Source organism: Solea solea, chromosome 19, assembly GCF_958295425.1.
Source record: "Solea solea chromosome 19, fSolSol10.1, whole genome shotgun sequence".
Classification (NCBI taxonomy): Eukaryota; Metazoa; Chordata; class Actinopteri; order Pleuronectiformes; family Soleidae; genus Solea; species Solea solea.
The window spans coordinates 11,337,620-11,362,201 of NC_081152.1; the positions used below are offsets into that span (position 1 = coordinate 11,337,620).

At 41.9% G+C, this 24,582-nt stretch overlaps 1 protein-coding gene and 1 long non-coding RNA gene across 11 annotated transcripts in view; one reads left to right on the top strand and one right to left on the bottom strand.

Moving 5' to 3' along the window:
* Positions 1 to 24,582, bottom strand: part of dnm1a (dynamin 1a) — a 48,964-nt gene that overhangs the window by 2,494 nt on the left and 21,888 nt on the right. For 2 of the 10 annotated variants that reach the window (XM_058616996.1, XM_058616992.1), the window contains exons 12-22: positions 23,179 to 23,249; positions 22,981 to 23,032; positions 21,410 to 21,421; positions 19,143 to 19,172; positions 18,697 to 18,810; positions 4,514 to 4,623; positions 3,482 to 3,593; positions 3,305 to 3,319; positions 2,727 to 2,897; positions 2,399 to 2,640; positions 1,748 to 1,951 (exon numbers count right to left, since the gene is read on the bottom strand). In XM_058616996.1, coding sequence (XP_058472979.1) covers positions 1,748 to 1,951; positions 2,399 to 2,640; positions 2,727 to 2,897; positions 3,305 to 3,319; positions 3,482 to 3,593; positions 4,514 to 4,623; positions 18,697 to 18,810; positions 19,143 to 19,172; positions 21,410 to 21,421; positions 22,981 to 23,032; positions 23,179 to 23,249 — 1,133 coding nt within the window. Of the gene's footprint in view, positions 1 to 854; positions 902 to 1,743; positions 1,952 to 2,398; positions 2,641 to 2,726; positions 2,898 to 3,304; positions 3,320 to 3,481; positions 3,594 to 4,513; positions 4,624 to 18,696; positions 18,811 to 19,142; positions 19,173 to 21,409; positions 21,422 to 22,980; positions 23,033 to 23,178; positions 23,250 to 24,582 lie in introns of those variants that run through there. The other 8 variants (XM_058616993.1, XM_058616994.1, XM_058616999.1 and 5 more) reach the window with 8 other exon arrangements.
* On the top strand, positions 13,743 to 15,362 carry LOC131446053 (uncharacterized). The gene is made up of 2 exons (XR_009233879.1): positions 13,743 to 14,073; positions 14,726 to 15,362. It is a non-coding gene; the product is annotated as an uncharacterized LOC131446053 (long non-coding RNA).

Genomic DNA, 24,582 nt, shown 5'->3' on the forward strand with positions numbered 1-24,582 from the left:
GACATCATTCTCAAAACTGTAAGAAATATTGTTTTCTCCCAAAAAGAAGAAATAAATGTCAAAATATCTTTATATATTGTAAATTTTTTGGTAATGCATATGTGTTATTTATTATCTTTATCTTTACTGTCTTTGCTGATGTAACAATGTAAATTTCCACACTGCGGACTATCTTATCTTAAACGACCCAAACATGACTCAGCTAAAATGCTTTTGCTGATTTGTATTTACATTTTTACACACCGTGCATAGTGAAGCATGCGACATAGGATATTTATAGCGTTTTTATCCGTCCAATATCCAATCCAAACGATTCCCATCCCTATTGTAAACATAAAGCTGACACCAGCTTAATGGAAATAAGCCTACAGGACACCTGTAAGTTTATGATGAAGTTTACATCATAAAAACATGGATATAGAAATGTTATGAGGAATGTAACGTAACTAGAGTTTTTATCCAGAAAACACACGCTCCACTTTAAGCTGTAGATGGGTGCGATGTTGGCACATATTATATTATATTATATTATATTATATATATATATGTAACATATACACACACAATAAATGACACAAAACCAACAGTGGTTTTTGACATTTGGGTTGAAAAGTGTTCAACCCATCTCTGCTGTAAACTGAGGAAACTCCCACTCTGATATACTTATATACCAAAATCAGTTCACACACTGATGCAAACGCAAACACACGTGTGGCTGTGTGTGTTTGCCAAGCAGCACTCTGAAAAGAGAAATGAATAGTAAGAATACAAAGATGGCATGCAGTGGAAGGATGCTCTCTGAGAGGAGGAGGAGAAAGATGATCATGATGATGACGATGGCAGAAAGTACCCACCAACGTACCAGACGCTTTTTTTCCCTCACCGGTCAGTGACAGTGATTCTGTAGATTCATGTGTGGGACAGAGGTGTGGTGAAGGAGAGAGGGATGAAGAAAAGAGACAAGGAGTCCAAACGGTTACAGTGCAGGAAAACACCTGCGTCACATGCACTCAGCTCTCACACAAGACAGGGATTACAGACATAAAAGGAAGTTGAATGGAAGCTGAGTTTTATATGCGAGAGCTTTGCCCGGTGACACTGGTGTCTCCTGCGGGAAAAGAGGCAAACTACCACTTTGTCGTACAACTATAATCTGACAAAAAACAAAAGGCTCGCAAACACAAGCACGCACACAAGAGCAACAACAGGTACAGAAAACACAGTTATTTGTTCCCCCTCTTCTCAATCACTGACTGGTTTTAGGGCTTTAATACCTGACCTATTTACATTAATGTGTCCTAAGGTTTATATTTCACACCATAAATTGTGCATAATATATGATTTCTGACTATTTTTTACGGCCATTTATGTAAAAACTAACACTATTTTGAATAACTGAATCAGCCACTTCAAAGACATACACTGTATTCTTTATGAATCACATCTAAAATAAATCTAAAACTGAAGATTAACCCTGGGAGTAATTGATGTAAACGAGGAATTTTGTGTGTCTATAGATCTATCTCAGTCTATTCATCTATCTTCTATATCACAACTACGGCTCTCCATTTTAATTTAACTCCTTCATCCCCTCACCCAGGTGTCGTCACATCCCCCTTAGTAACAGACAGTATCCACACTTCAGGTCGGATAGCTTCTCATATTTTAAGTGAATGTCCGATTAAAATCTACGGGAAGATTCTCTATGTTGGTCTTAAGAAGGTTTTTTATTTATGTTTTCACTCACCTCGGCACACTTGGGGGTGCACGGTTAGGCCGGGAGGGGACAGTGGGTGGTGGCCCACTGTAGGGGTCAGGAGAGGCCCCGGGGCGAGACGGTACAGGGGGCCCTCCCGCTGGTGGAGGCCCAGGTGGAGGCCCACGAGAGACTGGGCGCACAGGAGGTCCTGGTGGAGCTCTGCGGTTTGGTGTTGGACTGGTGGCCGGAGACCTGGCGCAGAAAGGACAAATGGAAACCAATAATTTAGCAGAATAAGAATCATAGAATAGTTAAATAAGATTGAGGATTGTATTTGCTTTAGGTGAAGTCATATGAGGAAACAAGGAAAACCTTAAAAAAGGCTCACTTAATGATATTTAGATTTTCAAATTCATCAAATGAGGCAGCAGCAGACCAGAAACTCCCATGTCCCTGTGAGCTAAAAACACTGATTTTCTCTATGGACTTTGGTGCAGAGAGTGAGTGGTTTACAAATGTTTACAGCAGGAAAACAGGCTGCACAGGTGTAGATGTGAGGACACCTTTTGTCAAATGGCTTTTGTTAAGGTAAAGAGTCTGTGTCTCAGGTGTGTCACAGACTTTCTGGTGATGGATGTCAATAAAGACAGGTGTAGCTGCTGGTTTAGGGCGTAAATATCAGCCTCTATCTTCCCTTACCTTCCCCCTGAGCCGCTCCGTTGCACCTGCAGCCAGGAGTCGTCCACAGGCGGCGGCATGGTGGTGCTTATCGTGGTTGTGCTGATGTCACCGATGATGCCGAGGGCCTCACGGAGGGCGTGGTACATCCGCAGCATCTCGTCACGGTGCTGGGCCTGCTCCTGCGACTCCTCCATCAGCGTGTTCTGGTCGCCGCACGAGTACAGATGTGCCAGCATCTCAGCGTTGATGAACTCCTTTGTCTGGGAAAAGAAAACAGAGAAATGTTTACGTTTGAAACACCAGACGTCTCACATTTGACCGTGCATGAGAACACTTAGTGACGGACATTGTTAATCATGAGGTGCATGATGGTCTTCGGGATCAGGTCACGGACGGTCTTGTTGACGATGGCCATGTAGGAGTCCACCAGGTTACGGATGGTCTCCACCTGCCGCTCCAGCTGAGGGTCCATGCTGTGCATGAAGTTCTCCGAGCTGCTGTCATCACCACCTTCACTCTGTGGGGACAAAGTGCCAGGATTTGAAGAGGAGAGACAACCGTGTCACATCATATAAGATATGATTGTATCCTTTACTCACACGCATATTATTAGAGAAGTGAATTAATATGCCGAGCAGCTCAGATCACACGCCGTATAGTAAACAATGGACATAGTCTTGTAGAATGTACTTATTAGCCACCAGGGGGCGACACCACTGGTTGCAAAAAGAACACAGTTCGAATCGAGGTCCTTGGAAACATGAGCCGACTTCACTTGAGTTGACACATTAATAAACTATCACTGTTCTTACTTTCGCTCCGTTGTGTTCTCAGTGGTTTTTAACGCACGTTCAACTCAAGTTGTTGCCAAACGTCTATCAAATCATTTTGAATGCGATAAATGACAATGAAGAGACAACATACCTTTCCTTCCTTCTCCTACAAGGGCAAACAGTGATGATGTAAAGGACAGATACAAATCATGATCAATGAGAGACATGATACAACACTGTTTGAGTTATTGTCGACAACAGTAAAAACAAATGGACTACAATGCTGTGTCTGCTGTACTGTACTGTACTAAACTTAATGAAATCCTACCGTGACGCGTTCAGGATAAACTCCAGCTCGGAGGAAGGAGGCCTTCCATGCGTCAACATCTTCCTGACTCTCACAGGCCAATTCCAGCTGACGGTAATCCTTATAAACATTCCTGTGGATGAAGAGCAACATATTTAATATTTGATAGAAAACATTACACTTTTTCTGACCTAAATGTATGATTTACAGTATTTCTCAGCTGTAAAGTTACTTATATCACGATAAATGCACAGTATGTCATTTTTATTCGGTTTCTCTCAATCAAAACAAAACACCCTGTTTGAGGATGTCAAGGAGCAGCATGGGATTATGGGAATTGTTGTTTTTGACTCAATTGGATTTCCTGTGCTTCACGGAGAGAGATTTAGTGATAGAATGCTCACACATGTATCGGGAGTGCTTGAGCAGATAACTGATATCTATATATACACATTTTATGGTTTATTTTCACAAACAATTAATCCGTCATTTATTTTCTCTTTTAATCTGGGAATCATTTGGTCCATGGAATGTCAGAAACTCGATGAAAATGGTTGCTCATTGTTTCTCAAACCTGGAAATGATGATGCTCTCAAATGCCTTGTTTCGTCCACAAACCAAAATGATTCCACTGTAATGATTTATTTGTTATATAGCGCAAAGAAACTGGAAAATATTCACATTCAGGAAGCTTGAAAAATCAGAGAAATACTCAATACTAAAAACCTCAAACTGGTTAATCTATATCGAAATAGTTGACGATTAATGGTTAGGGTTAGTGTTTGAAGTGTTTTAGTGTAGAGTTCTGTAGTGAAATTAACAGAATATTTTGCCTACTCGCAGCAGTTATAGATAAATCAAATATGTTAGGGCACCGGCATAGAAGTTAAGGAGTCATACGGGCAGATCTTGTTTTGTTTGCCAATATCCGATAATACATTTTAGAGACAATATCTGCCGATACAGATATCGTGCCGATAATCAATTATTTCATTGATTATTTTGTGCTTTATTTAATGTGTGCATGTGGTGTGTGTTTGTGAATAATGACACCTCTGTTCAGTGTTGAAGAGGGCAAAGATGTGCTTGCTGGACATGAAGCCTTTCTCCACGTCGCGCAGCTTCAGGTTGTCCACCTGCAACATGTACTTCTTCTCCTTCTCCTGCAGAGGGCGACAAAGAAACACACTCATTGTACAGTGTTTGTGAGTTGCTCCACAGTTAAAAGAAAAGAAAAGAAAAGGTAATAGATCCAGTGTTTGCACCAACAGTGTATAAACAGTACGGGACAAGAAGCCACAGCAAAAGTAGATCATTTTGGTCTCATCAGTTTACCCATAATGCTGTGTACATATACTATGTGTACATATATATACATACATACATACAAATACATATGTATATATACATAGTGTATTTACTGTAAGATTGTGCAGTATCAACTTGAGGGAAGTTATGATAATCAATAACAGAAATTAGGTTAAAAAGGACAAAGAGCATGGCAGATGAAAGACAATCAGGGGTAAACACCCACAATTAGATTATACAGCAGAGCAGAGAGAAAAAAAAAGAGAGGGAGAGAGAGAAGAAAAAAGGCAGGAGAGACGAATGGGAAAGTCATACACAGTCCTCGAGTCTGTGGTTTTGATTACAGACGTGAAAAAATGGGCGAGCAACAAATGAGAAACACATACATGCAGGGGGCGGAGGGGACGGTGGGGGGAGGTGGGTGATGGAGGCCAACCTTCCAGGGTAGAAACTCTCTTGTACTAGTGCAACTGCAAACAACATATGATATCCAGACATCCAACTATTTATGAATAGGGGAAACTCAGTTAGTCATCCCAGTCTGACACATGCAGGCTCTCTCTCTCTCGCTCTCACACACACACGTCAGTGTGAATGAGTGTGAACGTTTTACTATCGACAGTAAAATTAGAATTCACAAAAAGAGAAGCTGAAAATAGCACGGGGTGAATGACTTTCCATAGGCACAGCCTTAAACGCGCGCACACACGCACACACACACACACACACACACACCCTGCTTTGGTTGCACCTTTGAGCGTAGTCTCTAACTAACCTTAAAACCATCTGGATCGCTAACCATGGGCTGCCCTGCCCAAACCAGAGTGTGTGTGTGTGTGTGTGTGCGTGTGTGTAAGTGGTTGTATGAGAGCGATGAGGGGGGGTTTGTGTGTGTGACCAAACTCCTTCATCAAAGGATTTATGACCATTTCAGCCAAATGTTCATATCCCCTAAATGCATGTAAAAATCACTCGCTCTCTCGCTCTCTCACACACACACACACATTTGGCAGGGCTGGTAAACCCAGGTGTCTGATATAAAAGAGAGAGAAGCTAAACAAGCAGTTGCCCAGACTGCTGACATCAACATTTATAGTGGCCATGAGGGCAAAGAGGTCTCTCCTCTGTGTCTCTAGTCTGTTCCACATTTCTCAATAGTTACCCTCCTCCTCCTTCTCCCCCCCCCCCCCCCCCCTCTCTCTCTCATCTTTTTTCTTTTCTCCTTTTTCCCCCTCACTCTCTGGCGTTCCGTCTCCCTGGGAGTGAGCAACCTTGGAGCGATTCATACATTTTCCTCTCCTCTGGCCAGTAAATCCAGTCAGGAGAGTTGGAAGCAGGCGGGGGGGGGGGGACGTTGGAGACTGGTGTGTGTTTGAGAGAGCATAATGTGGGGAAAGTACAGACAAACTGAACTCCTAAAGCACTGGCAGACTGGATTAAAACATTATCAAACTATTGATGCAGGAAAAAGGGAACATTTTAGGTGTGGGAGAGGATGAAAAATGAAGTCTGGTGCACGAGTAAAGCAGAGCTAAAGGACAATTGACAAAGAAGCATACGGTACATACTGTATGAGTATTATTTAAATATTATAGTAGGAGAATTCTGACACACACTTGGGAAATATTATCAGGGTCTCTCTCTCTTTCTCTCTGTCAATCAGCTCATCTTGCATGTGTGTGCATATTTAGGTGTTTAGGGAATTCCGGGATTGAGTGCTTTTCCATATGGTCCCATAAAAGCCCTTTCGACAGGAGCGAGGAAAAGTACAGACTTCAGACACAGGAAGACAAAAGAAAATAGAGTCATACGTGCACATAGACGAGAACCTGAAGTAACACAAAATATATACATAAAGATTCTGTGTATGGGTGTGACAAACACGGCTAAACTAGAACTTGGCGCATCAAGAGGCTTCTGTGCTGTTTACATTAAACTCCTTATGCTCGACAGCACTGTTGGTGTTTAATGTCACGTCAGGCGTTTGAATGTCCAATTCATCCATCCACATCGTTGTTTTTATCTGTTGCAGCCATTACGCTTTCTCTAAACAGTATTTTCCATTTTTCCCATCATGACAATCATCTTCGTTACTGATGAATGTAACGCACTTTTCTCCTTGCATATCAAGTCACTTGCGGGCTATTGGGAGCGCCGCTGCGAGGCTGTGCAGGTCAAACAGAGAGTTTGTACTCGTCTCTCGTCACCGGCTCACTGTTACATTCAGGCTCCAGTTTTCTTTAGCACGACATGTTTAGGTCCCTTCCGTGTGACGTCGGCAACGTCTTGGTCCTCACTTAACGGCTCTCTTTGGTTAAAATAAGCACATTTTAACGTCTGTCCCGTGCAGCCACTTAAAGACTCGTATAGAGATGGAGCTTTTTTGGGGCCTTTGACACATCTGCTGACTCTGTGGATTCTTTCAACTTAAAGCTAAAGACTGTGTGTCTGTTTAGAGCAGGGCTCTCAAACTCATATGACCTGAAGGCCAATGAGTATCTAGGCTGGCCAGTGGGAGGTCGGTTAAGTAAAAATATAACTTTTTGGGGAAAAACAACTGCTCAGGAGTGGTGGTTTTTGCCGAATTTCAAAATAAAAGTGTCGAGTGTTGATATGGACCAAAATATTGTTCACAATAATAAAAAAAAAAAGTAAAAAATAACTTGATATTAAGTGGTTGAGCCACATGGAATTGATTGGAGGGCCGCATATGTCTACATGAACTGCAGCTATTTGCGGGGAAATGACCACATTATGTCACAGAATTTCAAAGTAAAAGTGTTTCTCATGATATGGAACAAGACAGTTGCAAACATTTATGATGCAAAATGAAATAAAAAGTGAAGTAAATAATAAGATGGACAGCGCACACACCGCCTACTGTTCTCAGTCGAAACGCAAGCCTGACCGAGGGCTTTACCGTTCCTAACTGTACCGTACTGTGCCAAACCGAACTGTACCAAGATGGAAGCACGCCATCGCTTGACAGAGCCCTATTTTGGATGAAGGATGCAGCAAACCAATCCTGTTACATCGTTTCTGTTCACAAGCACTAAACAGAACAACAACGATACATATGGCAGCTTTAAGCCTTAACTTTAACATGTATGTATCTCTCTCAAACACACACACACACGCAGCAGACAAGGCAGCGTACTTGGTAGTTAACCTGTGGCGTTTGGAGCAGTGTGCAAGCAAAGTACTTTCCATGGTTTTGTTTTGCTAGTGAGTAATCACAGGCTAATTATGAAAAGCCAGAGGAAGTTCACTTCTGAATTCATAAAGGCACTTCACCACTCCGTCCAGAAAAACGTCTCAAATAACTCAAACACGGAGTCAAAATGTAGATGAAATATGGCCTCACACACACTCTACACACACACACACACACACACGCACACGCACACACACACTCTACACACACACGAATACATAACCATATCCAATTAACACTTTGAAACACATCTGAGCCGCTTGGTGGGCAAAACCGAGTAGATAGTCGTTAATGGCATCCATGTTGTTTTAAGAGGCTGCATGTCTTCGTGTGTGTGTGTGTGTGTGTGTGTGTGTGTGGTAGTGTGCATGTTGACGGGAGTCTGGTGACTTGGGCCGCGCATCAAAGGGCCGCACGGCATCTGGGAGCAATAACGCTGCTTCTAACCCTTCATTACCACAAAGACTGGGCCCTGGGTGGCAGCCAACGGCAATTTTCACAACCCTCCTCCTCACCTCCCTCCGTTTTTCTTTCCCTCCATTCTTCTGCCATTCCCCCTATTGAGTTCTGACTGAGAGAGGGGGGGGGGGGGGGAGAAAAATTAAACACAGAGAGCGGTTCTGTAACTCTTACATGATGGGGATGTGGAAAGACGTAAGGAGAACGAGACTCACTGGGTTTGTGAGAAAGCCTCTCGAGCATCTGCACTTACGAGTATTTCAGTGCTGTTAAACAAATCCATAAAGCGCTTCTATCCAACATGTTTGTTATGAAATAAAAAATAAATAAATAAATGAATTCAGTTTGGTCAGTGAGTAATATGTCTTGGAGGAACAGCAGACGCAGCGTTTAATGAAACTTAATTTGATTTCATCTAAAGTGAAACCACATGGTGCCAACGTTCGAATCGGCAAACGGCGAACAATCGAGCGGAGAGAATTACCGCATGGGAACAGATAGACTGCATCTATTCTGAGACATTGTGTAAAAACATGGTTAATCATGACTCACTCAGCTATGATGCTCATAACAAATCAGCATGGGCCGCTGTCCTCACTTTCTAGTAATTAAAGCTGCCATCTGTAACTACTGGTGATTTATATATTTATTTATTTATTGTTTGATGTTTTTGTCTTTGTGAACAGAAATGATGCAGCATTATTTGTATGCTACGTCCTTCCATCTAAAAAAAATGGGACTGCCATTGAGAGAAAGTAGAAGGTCAAAGGTGAACATTTCTGAAATTTTATGAGACCTAAAACGGTATTTTTATTGGAAACCTCCAATCACCAGCCTTGCGTTTTCGTGTTGGCAGAGAATGCCCTACAGACCTGGCATATGTACTGCAGCATTTCGGGGCAGTGCAGAGACTTCCTGAAACTAGACTGTGTTTATAGGACACTTTTTTTTAAAAACGGAAAGAAAAAGATTGTTTTCCGTGTGGATGTGGCCTAAGGGAGCGCTTGTGTATACAGCAGCAGCCCAGAGGCAGGTGAGGGCATGATGTGTCAAACTGCTGAACGACTTTTGAGCAGTAGAAATCACTTCTTAAGCATTTTCCGCCATCATACTCCAACCTACGGTATCTCCAGCTGTCTCTCTTTACTAGTGCCCTGCTGCTGTCCTCTGTCCTAAAGACACACAGAGTCTCGTGGAGCTGATAGTCTTAATCAACATTGTGTGGACTCATCTGACAGTGGTTTGAATACAATGGACATTTGTTTGCATTTAAAAAGATATGCACTACAGCTTTAAAGTATCATGTAACCAGATGACATATCTAATCAGACGTGTCCACTTCCATTAGTGAAACAAAGACTCTCGCCTTTTTGTGTCATTACAAATTAAAAGCTTAATGACTTTATGGTTTATTTGGCTGCTGGAAACATTTCTGTCCAATCACATCTGAGTCAGCCTTGTCATTTCTCCACTCGGCTCGGCTCTTCCTGTGGGAACGAGCACAAACAAAAATAAACTTCTTTGACAGGGGGGGGGGACGTGGTGTCTGTCCACATGACAATGACACATTCAGCCAGCGGTCCGGCTGCACGGCCGCATGCCAGTTAGCAGGTCAGTGATACCTTCCTGTCTCGCAGCTAATTGCCAGGCAGTTAATTATCCGATCTTGCTTTACTTCTGCAGGAGGTCAGTATAACAACCTTGGGGCTAGCCAGGACATGTGATCAATCATCGGTGACCACCAAAGAGTGAAAGGAGGAGGAGGGACTGAGGGAGGGAGGGACGGAGGGAGGGAGGGAAGACCCCATTCCACTAACCACATAAACACATGTGAAAATCCCCACACGTCTCCAGACTCTTGTCTGATGGAGGGAAACGCTGTGTGTAACCTGTGTCTCTTTGGTGTCTGTGCAGTCTTCACACAGGCGTGTATAAGATAAGTTACATATTTCAAAGTCCCCTTTGGGGAGAAAGAACACATCATAGTGACACATAGGCCTGTCAATATTTCTTTTACACAGTATATTCTGTTATGTCCCCTACGTAGTCATTTTAAGGCAAAAACCAACAAATGGAAATGTGTGTTCTCTGAGTTCTAACATTTGTTTGTGAGATTAATGGAGCCATATAACAGTCTGTTGACCGTCAGCACTCTGTAATTCAAACCAAAGAGTGTATTTACTCGTGTAGTATAGTCAATTTATGCCTAACTACCCAGTTCAACCTAAATTAACTGCTACACGATTTATTTATTTTTTTTGTAGTAAAATAAACTGCCACAATATAAAAGTGTGAACTACTGGTGCACAAATTACAAACAGGGTGTGTGTGTGTGTGTTTGAAAGGCGTGATTTTATGGCAGGATTGTGCCAAAGCTCTGTAGTTCCAAGGGTGGAGATTTTCTTTATACAGTAAAAAAAAAAGAAAAATGACTCTTGTTAAAAAAAACTTTTTGTGTCGAGGTTAAGGATTCAGTTGTTTGTCGCTGTCATTAAAACAACATCTTGAGAAAAAGATACTGAAGCAAACGTCTAAAGTTTCCCTTAAATGTAAATACACACAACACGGAACCATATTATCAACCACAGAACACTAAAATAGTGTTACACGTGTTACATACTACCACACACATTCATTCTAATTTACTGCTACTTCCTTTTATCTGTCCAGTGTCTGTGTGCGTCTGCAGTGATTTTTGTATTAACACTCTGCTCTAGATACTCAGCGAACAATCATCTGAAACGATAAATTACACAAAGGAAAACACACACATTCGTCACTTATCTCATCAGTCACGAAGAATAAACATTTAATTATCCACAAATTATCTTGGCTCCCTCCGGCCACACTATCACTCAGCTCTCGCTCCTCTGTTCTAATCACGGACAACAATTTATACAAGATTTTCTTTCCCAGTGAGAGTCAGAGATTTATTTATCTCTTTTTTTGGTTTTTGTACGGTTGTTTTAAAAGGTCAAAGGTGTCATCAAGTTTTTTCTTATCTTCACTAAACACTGTAGATATCGTCAATTCTCTGTCATTTTCATTGCCAGGTTCTAATTTATTAATAATCCTTTACATTTGACAGCTTTACACTCAACTAAGATAAGCAAAGACGGTCAAGTTGACTTACTGACTCTGTCATTAGGAATAAAACATGTATAAAAGTTAAGATCAACTTAAATGTAACCAAGGAAATGCGTCTTTGTGCCGTGGCCTATAGCAAACTTCAGCCTCAAGGAAAATTAGAATAAGATGCAACCAAATCAAGCCAATTTATATCCTAAAGCAACGTTGAATATTTGTGTTTTGGTGTTAGACTATACCTGTTTTCCCATTTGCCAACTTTCTACAATGCGTAGCTAACCCACTGTAGCCTCTTATTTATGAGAATGATAAAAATGTTCTCATCTTACGTTGCCAGAAAGAGAATAAGCACACTTCCCAAACTGAGTATCTTATTCCTGACACTTTGACCACACCACTATCTTTTTGGAAAAATAGTTGTCGGTCTCTTGGTTTCTTGTTTCAGCGGGCGGGGGGGGGGGGGGGGAGCCACGGCGTTATTTATGAGATTCCGCGCTTCACACATACGCACGTTAGCCGAGAAGCGTGGAAACTATTTGCCATGTTGTCTCATTGCTATTCATGATATGAGTTGAGAGATTTTGCAAAAGAAATCAAAAAAACATCAGGTGAGGACATTTTGTGGCAGCCTTTTACGGCGCTGCACACACTCCTGTATGAATCTACACAAAGGCCTCGCCACACTGATGCAAACACGCACAAAAAAAGGTGCAATTACGCCTACAAAGACTGACAGAGTCTTTCTTTTTTAACGCAAAATACAAAGACTATGAAAACAAAGTCAGAAACTGTGTGTGTGCATACTTTCCCAGTATTTCTGGCTATACTGATTAATAGTTTGAAAAGGAAGCTGCCTGCCTGGTCATCCAAACAGTGGAAACAATGTTGGTGCGACCGCAGTGCTTCCCCCACCCACTCATTAAAATTTATTTCTTACAAACCCTGAGCCCAAAACCTAACTGCAACAGTAATCCTGTGAGTGAGGATTTGATTTGTGTCATTATCTTCTCTCTCTCTCTCTCTCACTGGTTCCTCACATACATTTAGATTTTTCTGGCCCGCTCTTGCCTCCATTTTGCCCCCGCATGTCTACGTTTCCCCTCTTTTTTTCTTTTTTAATCTCCATTCTTCTTTTCACTTTCCCCTCCTCATCCCTCCATCCCTGCCAGTACTGCTGACTGGTGTCCCCAGAGATCATGCCTGCTTTGATTTGGAGCTCAGGTTGGAGCTCAGAAACCGTAGCTTAAACAAACACACGGCCTCAGCCACCTCTGCACGCACACACACACACACACCTGGAATCACTATTGCTGATTACTCCAGACTGCCAGAGGAATGAAACCAAAACAGGAATGTGTGAGTGTGTGTGAAATGAAGGTGAGTGCAGCCAACGCCAACTACTTTGACTCTTAACTGTGAATCACACACTGATTTTTTTCCTCCGTGTTCGATCAAACACACGACTGCTCCTCTGCTCTGGTTCTGATTTACCAGTCGTATGTCACCCCCTCCAATCAGCTCCACCTCCTCCTCCTCCTCCTCCTCCTCCACATGTGTGTGTGTGCTGAGAAGGCTGCAGAGCTGCATAAAGGGCTCTTTATTCCAGTCGGACAGGGAGAGGAAATCAGCTTTAGAAGTAAAAACAGAGGGAGCAAGAGAGAGAGATGGAGACCACAGGGCTGCACATCTGGAGTTATTACAAGGCTTCCTCCTGCTTGCCAAGAAAGCGCCGACATTCCTGCCCTCGCTACAAAGACCATGGAGCCTCCGCTCTCCTCCAGCCCCACTCCTACACAGAGATCCATCATTCCAAAACCACACGTGCACCAGAAGTAGACACATGCACAGACACTGGATGGAAGGCAAGAACATGCAGATGCCGATGACAAACACTCGGATTCCACCACTTGAGAGGACAAGCGTCCTCCCGTCTGCCCACATGCGCTTCCACTAAAAAGCGCTCCCAACCCTCGCCGGCCAATCCATACGCTCCCTTTCCAAACTTAACAGCACACATGCCAAATGAATGTGTCTCACTTCCTGTTCACCTTTGACCTTCCACTTTCTCTCGAAAAGTCAGAGAAGAAAGAAAGAAAGCAAGAGAGGGAGGGAGGGAGGGGGGGAAAAGCCAGACAGAGGGAGGGGAGAGAGGAAGAAGAGAAGAGGAGAGAGGAAAGGAAAAATGGGGGGCCGGCAAACTCCTCCTCCTTCTCCCTCCATATCTCCTCTCTCTCATTCCTTTTTCTCCTTCTGTCTCCTGAAGGGGAAACTTGGTGGCCAGTCCTTTGCCACGTTGAGCTTCCAGCCAGTCCATCTTGCTTGTTACTGGAGCATCTTTTTTCTTTTTCTTTTTTTTTCTCCTTCCCGCTCTCGGAAGCTTCAGAAGACAAAATTTAAAAAGAAGCAGAAGCAAAGTTTGAACGCAGCGGCGCGGCCGCGTCGATCGACTCACTGTCGGGAGATGAAGTTGCTGCTAATTAGCGGAGAAGGACGCCGAGACTAATGTCAGCAGAGAGGAGGCAGAAGAAGATTACCAAGGTCACAGGTATCTCCTCCAACAAGGAAATACATCTTTCTTTTCTGTATGACGTGTGACAATGATGCGGAAAGTTTACAGCAGGAGCTGTTGAGTCAGGGCTGAGCGTATCTATTCTTTAAAATTTACTAACCAGGAACCAAGAACACTGACCTTCTGATGTTCTTTACTTCGAATAGAAACATTTCACTATATGTTCTGGCTTTTATTTATTTATCTATCTATTTTAGGCCCAAGGGTGAGAAAGATTTCCTTTAATATTTGTCTTTTTCTTTCTGTTGTCTGCTTTAATTGTCAAGTAGAATGTAGCTTTATAGAGTTGGGAAGAGGCTTTAATCGTAATACAACGACAAATACACAAAATTCACTTAATTCATGATCACTTTTATATTTATGTTTGTTTTTTTTGTTATCACTTTGTGGTTCATTCAAAATTGCTTTCTGCATGCTGCGGTTTTCCTTCCAGAGCTTCTGGATGTGGAATGCTGCGTCTCACAGCAGGAAACAGGAGGGAATGTTGCTGAATGTGCCAATCAGTGTCTGTCACCTCTGTCTAACCTCTCTTTACCTCCACCTCCTCCACCACCACCACCACCACCACCTCCCCGCCGGCCCCTCCATCCATCCATCCATCACTCACATGCTGTTTCTCCTCCATCAGCCTGATCAGCACTTTGCAGAAGTCCGACTGTGCGAGCAGCAGGAGCTGCACTCAGGGAGTCTGGTAATGGATTCACAGTGAGTACAGTTTGTGTAGAAGTGAATGGATTTAAGAAAAAACCTTCTCCACAGTCTCCTCCAACCGCCCAGCTCGCCTGCCCAGTGTTCAGACTACCTGTTCAGGAAGTAGTGGTTGTACAGTAGTCTGCACATTGGTTAGGCTGGCTGGGGAAACACGGGACACCACAAAAAGACAGAAAGAGAGAGAAAGAGAGAAAGAGAGAAAGAAAGAGAGAGAGAGAGAGAGGGAGAGAGAGAAAGAGGGCATCTACCAGGCACAAGCACATCAGGCTGTGGGAACACGCAGCACCACCCCTCGTTCATCTGGACAAGGCCTAAATAAAGCAACCAAAGGCCCCACCACAGAAGCCGGGCCCTCGTCTGGCTTGAATTTATGAAAGACTGACACATTATTCTTTTATCTATAAAAAGGCACAACGTTATAGTTTAAATATCTTTCTTTTTTTTCTCTTTCTTTTCTTCTGTTGTCGCTAAACTCAAAGTGAAATCAGAGCTAAAATTGTAACTGTAAAAAAAAAAAAAAAAAGAAGAAAGAAATAAAGATGTATAGAACTCAACCTGAATGTGTTTCTATTTTCTTTTTCAGAAGGTTTCATGTTGGGGAAAAAAAGGGAAAATTATACAAACATGGAAGAATATAAAGAGTTCATATAAATATATACGCGGTGGTTGAACGGCATTCTCAACATATTGTTTATTTTTCTACCAAAACCAAAAGATATAACTCAGAACTGAAACCGGGGGGGAACAAAAAAAGATTAACCACACGGATGAAAAAAATGTAGAGTGACTCAAAAAGTAAAACATGGAGTAAACCCCCAGCGTCACACTGAAAATGTACAATTACGTCTCTGCCTTCCCTGCATCAATTTGTGGCAGCTTTACCTCAAATGACCATGTAACGTGCAGAGCGGCAGGAAGCCACCCTAGAAAAATGTTGAAAGAGCAGCCACTCTGTCATTGTCTGTTCGCCAGTCTTTGTATAGCAGAAAATGGTTTTTGCGGCCTTCAGTATTTGTAAAGTGACGTCATGTGAAACTTCAACCGCTGTAGCTCGGACCCCGCGTCTCGTTTTCCATGATGTTTTCTCCCCCCCCCCGTCTTGACCAGGCAGGGACCACAGTTTGTCTCCGAGACAGCTCATCTTTGATAAAGTCAACCCACTGCTTATGCCTTTCTGAACCCTCAAATACACAAAAAAGCAAAGTAGAGGGCGGAAACATTCACATGGTGTCCCGTCACAAAAGATCACTGCAGGAGTGAAAACCACAAACCGACCTCTTTCCATTTAGAGCCCTGCCACTGAGCCCACCGTGTTTTTTTTTGTGTGTGTTTTTTTTTCAAATATGCTCCAGTGAGTTTGCACACACCCATACATCAAGTCCACACACACACACACACACACACACATGCTGTGTAGCAGGCATGTTTCTGGTGAGTGCGTTTAAAGCAGCAGTTTGCTGTTTCCCCCCCAGGATGTTTACAGCTGGGATCACCAGGCAAGTCTGGCTTTCTGGCAGCTTTACAGCAGAGGCAGGGAAGCCCAGGCACACACACACACACACACACACACACACACACGTGAGCGCACACACACATGCTGAGAGCCAAAAGGGCATCCAAAGACAATACATCCCACAGCCACTAAAGCACAGAAAAGAGAAGTCCTACCTGCCAATAAATCGTCGTGTTTTGCCTGTGTGGCATTGTCACACGATACGATACAGTATAATACAACACGATACGATACACTTTATTGTGAAATGTGCTCTGGGCTCAGAGGTGAGCATGAACATAAGAATAACATCACACTCCTCAACCCTTTTCCCTCTCTTCCATTATTACTGTACGTCGTCTCTGTGTTTCTCCCTGCTTTGGGGAAGCTTTTAGCCTGATTCAAAGTATTGGCATGTCCTGTGGTAATACAGACCAGAAGGTTTATGGAAACACTCACACACACACACACACACACACGCACTAACCGAAACATCCTGGCACCACTAGTTCGGGTTGAAAGTTATTATTAGTGTCTGGGGTGTGTGTGCGTGTGTGTGTGTTGCCAGAGTACGGTGAGGGTTTTCCCCATGACGACAGGCGACCCATGAGTCGGCACTGTGAGAAACATGTCACAATGTGTTTGTATGAAACGGCACAAAGAGATGCAACAAAAAGAAAATAAAAGGCAGTTTTGTGGCATTGATCTAAATATAAATGTGTTTTTTTTTTTTTTTTTTAATCACCTGTGTGTATCTTGGCTGGTACTTGACCAGGTGCATTTATGTGCATAAGCCCTCATGGGTCCACTACTCTCAAGGGTGTGTATCTGGACTACATAAAATGTTAAGCATGGATAGGAAACATAATGAGAAGTTTCTTTTTTTTTTCTTTCTCATTTTCTTATTCTTTTCTTTCTTTCTTTCTTTTTTTTGCAGCCTTGGCTCTGAGCTTTGACATCATCACAGTGTGTTGGTTTTGGGTCCCCCCCCACACACCCTCATTTTTTCCATGTTCAAATAAATATACAGTACAAGCGGGAAGGTGGGGATGGATGGAGGGATGGGATGGAGGAGAAACAGAGGTTGACAAGGAAAGTATGAGACAGAAAGAGAATGGACAGATGGTGACATGGATAAAGGAGACTTTTCCTCTAGGTTTTGGGGGATGCATTTTGAAAAGAGAGGAGGGGAGGGGGGGGCAAAGGTAAGGGGAGAGAATCATGAAAGTCCACAGCGTCAACCCTTTGCCCTCTTTTTCCGTATTCTCCCCACTTTCTCTCCTTTCACATGGTCCTTGTTACTCCTGCTGCTAACCAGTTAACAAAAGACACTCCTGTCTCCTCCCCTACAAACCAGTCCGACTTGCTCTGTACCCTTTCTTTGAAATGAAATAAGTTTATTAGAAGCAGCTTGTATGTGAGTGTGTGTGTGTGTGTGTGTGTGTGTGCGTGTGTATGTGCGTGTGTGCATGTGTGTGAGTGATTGTGAGCAGGGCAGGGGGGCTCTGGTATGCACATGTGTATGCCAGCTTTGGTGTCTGACATGTTAGGGGGTCTTGACTTTTTGGAAAAGTCCTTCACAGTAATACACACACACACACACACACACACACACACACATGCTGGTTTTTGCATTCTTTGTGTGGACACTCACGCACTTACCCTAACCTTAACCATCACAACTAAATGCCTAACCCTTACCTTAACTCCAAAACCAGGTCTTAATCCCCTAAAAAAGCCTGTTAAAGTTGTGTGAACCAGCCAAAATGTCCTCACAAAGATAGGTTTGTTTGACATTTGGTCCACACACACACACACACACACACGGCGTCATGTCAGCGAGTGTCTGTGGCTAAGGGCCTGGAGACAATAAGACTGTGGCTACCTCCTAATGGATCTGCAAAGCATTATGGGATGCCACTTTGACCAGTCGGCCCAGTAACAAAGCAAGTTAGGTCAAATCTTGTCAGTGTGGAAAAAGAAAACCCCCTCAAAACTTGACCAAGACTCATATTTACCAGTGGGTTGAGTTGGAATAAATTATATTTTTCACCAGAAAGTGGGAGAGAGACTCAGGGGAAACGTCATGAAGAACAAAGTGAAGTAAATCTGCAGGTGTTGTAATTTGCTGGAAAACACGACACTGCTGTTACAACAGCGTGCATATTGTTTTTGATGACGCTGCAGACTCAAGCGACGGTAGTGTGGTGAACAGGGAGATTTGAGACTCCTGTGCTGCTCAGTAAACTAGCCTGTGACACTCCAGTCCAGTTTTAATACTGTGTTTGTGTAGAAAGGAGAGAAAAGGGGAACATGTGTCTTTCAATAACCTGTTATCAGAAAAGCAAAAAGGATGTTGTTTCTTTTTTAGTAATAAAAGATGACAGCCAACTCACCTCATCGTCCTTGTACCAGGACATAGACTCGGCCGTGAGGACAAACCAGTACTCCTTGGCTCCTCCTTTCATGATGCCAATGTTGTTGATGGTGAGCCAGCCTTTCCTGATCACCTGAGTAAGACACGCAAAAACACACAGAGCAAGAAAAACTAATTATAAATAATAAAGAAAAAACAGCAGAGTGAATTCATCCTCCATCTACTTCCCACGTACTGTATACATGTTACAACCCTCACAGTTTACTTATGTATCACACAAACTGTACATACACTAACAATATAAAATGTAATAATGACGCTGCCTGCCACATTCCCGTAATAAACAGTGGGGCTCACCTACGTGGCTTAAAAAAACATTTCTTTTTTTCTCTCCTCTGCATTTCATTCTCTCCACAACACAGACACTATGGAGACAAAGCAGTACTTGGTGCACGAATTATTTACCTTGAACCGATCGCTAACTCCTCTCTCAGGCTGAATGAAAATGTGGAGAAAACATTATAAAGCTACGCCAACGCATGGGTCATAATACACAGGGTTGGTCAAGTCCCAGCACAGTACAGCTGGCTACTGAGGAGGCAGCAGGGGGTCAGCAGGTCAAGCAGGGTGAAGGCGAGGGATGAACAACTATACAACATTTTCATTAAACCTCCTGAAACCATACAGTAAAACTGCTGAGTGCTGACCTACTTTATATGTATGTGCTTTTTAAGCTGCATATGTGTGTAAAGTATCTATCTATCTATCTATCTATCTATCTATCTATCTATCTTTCTATCTACCTACCAAGCTACATATAAAACAGGTTCTGTCATACACTTTTTGAGTGTGTTTTTCACTCATACCCAACCTGCTCACGCTTTACTAGCACAGTGTTGCTGTTGCCCCCATCTGTCTTGACATATAACAAATCACTTCCTGTGTGTGGCACAGGAATGTTGTCGGGGCGACACAAGATCTAAACACTGCTATACTGAATCCTTAATTGGTTACCATCCAGTTAAATCTACTTCCCGGAGTTGTAAATTGATAAATTCGCAAAAATCCACACACAAACAATAAGTATCTAAGAAAAACTGTGTCTGGTTAGGACTGTATTACAATGCCACAGTTATACTTCTGCCCCAAGCCTGTTTGTTTCTAGTATATATGATTTCATTTAACATAAAAAAAAAAAAAGATAAATCCCTAAAACAGCTGCATTCTGTTTCCAGTTGTGGATTTGGTGCCCGACTGAGTGCTCATGCATCAAGAAACTGTATATGAAACAGACTAACAATAAACTTCTCATGGTAATCAAGGAACATAGTCAATAATGGAGCAATACTATGTTTAAGGCGCACCATTCCAAGTCAAAAGGACTTTTGCTTGTCCAAAAATGCAAATAAGAAAACATGTTCAACAACCTCCCTTTGTGTGTATATATATATATATATATATATATATATATATATATATATATATAAAAAACAATAAGGATAAATAAAAATTCATACCATATGGAAAAACTCTATTACTGTGTGCCTGGAAACGTCACATCTGGACTTGAATCAAAGATACGGTTTTGTGGTTCTGATCAAAGCTTGGGTGCTCATCGCACTTTTCTTTCGTCGGCTTTTCATCAGCTTATTTATTGATAAGTCAATAATCAGGAGTTTTTTCTTATTTTTTTGGTATAAAGTGGACTTTTGAAGGATCCCACAGTTACGGAAGGTCAGGCAAGAGTTAAGTCAGCTCGCAGGAGAACAGAAGCCGTGGGGTCTTAAAGGGTCAATTGCAGCCATTTATAAACAGGAAGTGGAGATCCCCACTATGTTTACACTGTGCCCCTAACCTCTGACCCTAATCTGGGTGGTTATTATGACAACTGATAACTGTGGAGGTGGAGTATGTCTGTCTCACTGCAGGTTTCTGCAACTGCTCAGAGGGAATTGTTAGGAAGAAGCAAGACAGATGAAGTCCAGTGGTGAGTATGTTTGACCACTGTTTTCAATACTCCTTTAATCTACACTCTTTTTTTATAGTAATCCTCTCTCTTTATCTAATTCAAACAACTGCAGAAGAAAAGCCCACAGACTGTCGGTTTGCCAGTTGAAGCTGAATAGTCACCAGGGGCCAAAATGATGTCAGTTTTGTAATTTATGTTCCCATTTGGAGGAAAAAAAGATGATAAAAAAATATGGCACAAATCTTCGTCTTCTCTTCACTTTATTGTTTTTTTCCGTTTGGGAAAAGACGGTTTTCTTTCAATGGCTTAGTATTTCTCAAGCACATGAATGCAAATCTATTTATCTATGCCCTAGGGACATTATGTATGTATGTATGTAGCAATGGGGACATAATATTCAGAGTTAAGATTATTCTAGGGTGGACACAGCTGCACAAGACAGGGAAGCAGCCAAGCACCTGCCTACAGTGAGTGAAGCTCATTTCAGACACACATGCACGTCCATACGTTTATGAATTCATCGACCAGTCATTCATTCATTCATTCATTCATTCATTCATTCATATGTATGTATTACTGCCCGTCTGGTCCAAATACAAATACAAATACAAATACAACCCAGATGTAAACACATGCATGGCCGGCATACGCATCAAAGAGTATCAAGGACATGAGAACATGTGCATGACAGTCATGCACAGAAATCACTCACACACACACACACACACACACACACACACATACACGCACACACACTACTCACCATGATTTCATCCTGGTGGAGCGAAACCACAGAGAGAAGGAAAGAAGGGAAGACACAGCACAAAAAGGGAAATCACTGGGAAGATACAGGAAGCTACATGATCATAGAGAAATGAAGAATAGAGCAGAAGGAAATATAACTGACAGATAAAAGGTTTTAAAAGAATGAAAGTGGAAGATAAATTACAGTAGAGAAGCTTTCGAAATGCAGAATAGAAAAGGCTGTTATAGTCATGCATCTGCTACAGTGGTGTTATTGGCTCAGTATTATGTTATTTAAACCAAATGTGTCCTTAAAAATATACACAGTGCTTAACACATTTATGAGACCAACTGTCATAAAAACAAGAAAACATAAATAATTCATGAAATCTATTTTATTGTTATTGATTTGGCAAATAATAATATAATTCAACCTTTTATAACCAAATTTGAGACGACTCACTGAGCTTAGTCATAACATTCAACCACTAAAACTAATTTTTCTGTCCAAGTAAATAACTACAGTTTGACATCGTAATTAAGACATAATAATGAGCTTCATTATTTTGCTATGTTTTTTTTAGTAAAACAGTAATTTTGTAAATTCATGGATAGCATTGAAAATATAATTTGGGTTAAAGAGCTTCTTTATACTGGTGTATTTACCATGAAATAAACATAACATTTTCACAACTACCAATAGTGTTAATTTAGGGCAGCTGTGGCATAAACCTTACATTGGATGATGGTCTAATACATTTGTTAAGCTCTGTATATGTTTAATAAAGTTCAAAAGGACGGGCAATTCATTAAGAGCAAAAATATTTGCAAATCGGTCATGAAATCTTCGTTTTCGTGGTAGAGGGGGTCATTTTCCAGATGCAAGGTCAAGGTTCGATCACTGGTTCTGCTGGTTTACATGAGTGTGTGTAATAAACGTCATATACTGTACATGTGCTGTACGAATGGGTGAATAGCAACAAATGTAGTGCTTTAACTGGTCATCAAGACGTAAATACCACACGTTTATTTGTTATAAGTCACATTTTGCAAGATTGTGTTTCCCTGCTTTTACCTTTATCTTGACACAGATCAACACTTAAACCTTTTTTTCTTCATAAAAGGACAGACTTTTTTTAGGCTTGTGAAATGTTGCCTGACAAGTTTTGAAACGCCTTCCTTTGGATTGATATTAACGTTTTTGATTGTTGCTGTCAAAGCTTTCAACGCGAGAGCGTCCGCCAGGCATGACATTTCGTGTCTCAGGATTCCACAACTGTTGTCCATTAGTGCTTGCACTGCATTTGTGAGCGCCGCACACTGCAAGAGCCGCATCGTGTGTTGGATGTGGACTGTTGCCCGGGGTAACAAGATACTGTGTAGCCGTGCTACATTTAGCATGCACAAAACAGACAGCTAAGTGCTACCAGAGCGAGGCCTCGGGGGAGAGACTGCACGGAGCTCAAAATTCATGTTTGGGGCTAACAGACGAAACAGATGGATTCAGCACAGGCTCATGTGTTCCTGTGGCTTAAAGTAACCTGAAGCGAAGGACACACCTCTGTGTCTGCATGGATGTGATTAAAGTACCTGGTTGCCGGCTGCCTTCTTCTTATTCATTTGGTTGATCCTCTGTTGAGCGCTGCACAAAAAAAAACCAAAAAAAAAAACCCATCATCATCCTCACATACCGTGGTCTGACCTCAACCAGCACATGTAAACAATAAACTATTACAGCTGCTCTGGGTTAATACTCGCTCTCTACGATTGGACAAAACAATAACTTACTTAGCAAATCCAATAAAGTCCTCATGGTTGGTGTTCATGTAGGACAACTCGATGTCGATCATCAGCAGCACCTGAACACAGGCAATAAGGTATAAAATAGAATAGCAATATGTTTCCAATTCATTCATATTTTAGAACTCCTTCCTGGGAAAATCCCTTTTGCTTTTGTTTGATCTCTTGCCACTATCTACAGTATTTCCAGTAAATTGTACCGTCTCTTAAATTAGTTCTGGTGATCTGTGTTTGTCGAAAAAGTCAACATTCTAGTAAAGACTGGAGTGACTGGAGATGAGTCATTGTCCTGCTTTGTTGTGTACTAAGTCCTTTCCAAACACTCATTAGACGCCAAGATCATGATTTATCACATGTATTCTGCGAGAGATACAATAAGGAAGAAGTATAAAACATGCATTACTACTTTAACTCATGACTCTTGATATTATGAAATGATTCCATGTGTGTGATAAATGCTGCTGAATGTTCCAGAGACGATAGGACTCCAGTATCAGGCGTTAAGTGTGTTCTTTCTGCTTTGTGTTCACTGCTGAAATGGACCCAGACAGTGAGCAGTGTTAAGGCTAGATTCTTGAACTAAATAAATTAATAAATACAAGTGAAAACAAGTTACCTTTTAAGGAAGTTGTAATAATTTAAAACCAACTGCACTGTCTCATATTGCAACGGTCTAACCAAATCTCTGTCCACAGAGTAGTCGAGGTATGAGGGTAAGTAATGTATGCTCGGATGCCCAATTGGGAGAAAATGATCAATTAAAACAAAAACATATTATTGTCTGCCTTTAATTAAATTTAATTAGCATGAAGAACAATACATATTCATCACAGATAGTTCCAGCAGTTGTTACATCTAAAGATGTACCTATCGAGTTTGTGGACTCTCTACATCTCTCTACTTTTTTAGTCGAAAAAAGAAGTTGAAACTAAAGCTGGGGTTTTTCTTTAGGAACGAGTCATGTCTTACTTTCAACAGCAGGAAATGACTTGCCTTACCAATTATTTAGTATGGTGACATAGTTTACTTGAACGCCACTGCCAGCTCTCTACAGATGGTGGACGCTGTCCAACACGGAGCCCTCAGAAGACTCATAACTGCCTATAAACACCTCACTTATCACTGCACTCTAGCTTATCCACACAGAGACTTTTGCGTTCATCTACAAATCAATGCTTGGACTGCTGTCCTCATATATCTCCTCCTACATGTCACGCAGTAACAGCCTGCGCTCCCAGGCCTTTATTACCTTCAGCACGTATAGAGCTTTTCTCACTCAACCTGGAACACTTTACAACAGGATTTGAAGTAGTCCAGTTTGATTCCATTAGGAAGACTTCAAAGACTCTTTAAGGGCACTTTGTAAACCTGTTCTCATTTTAATCTGCTTCT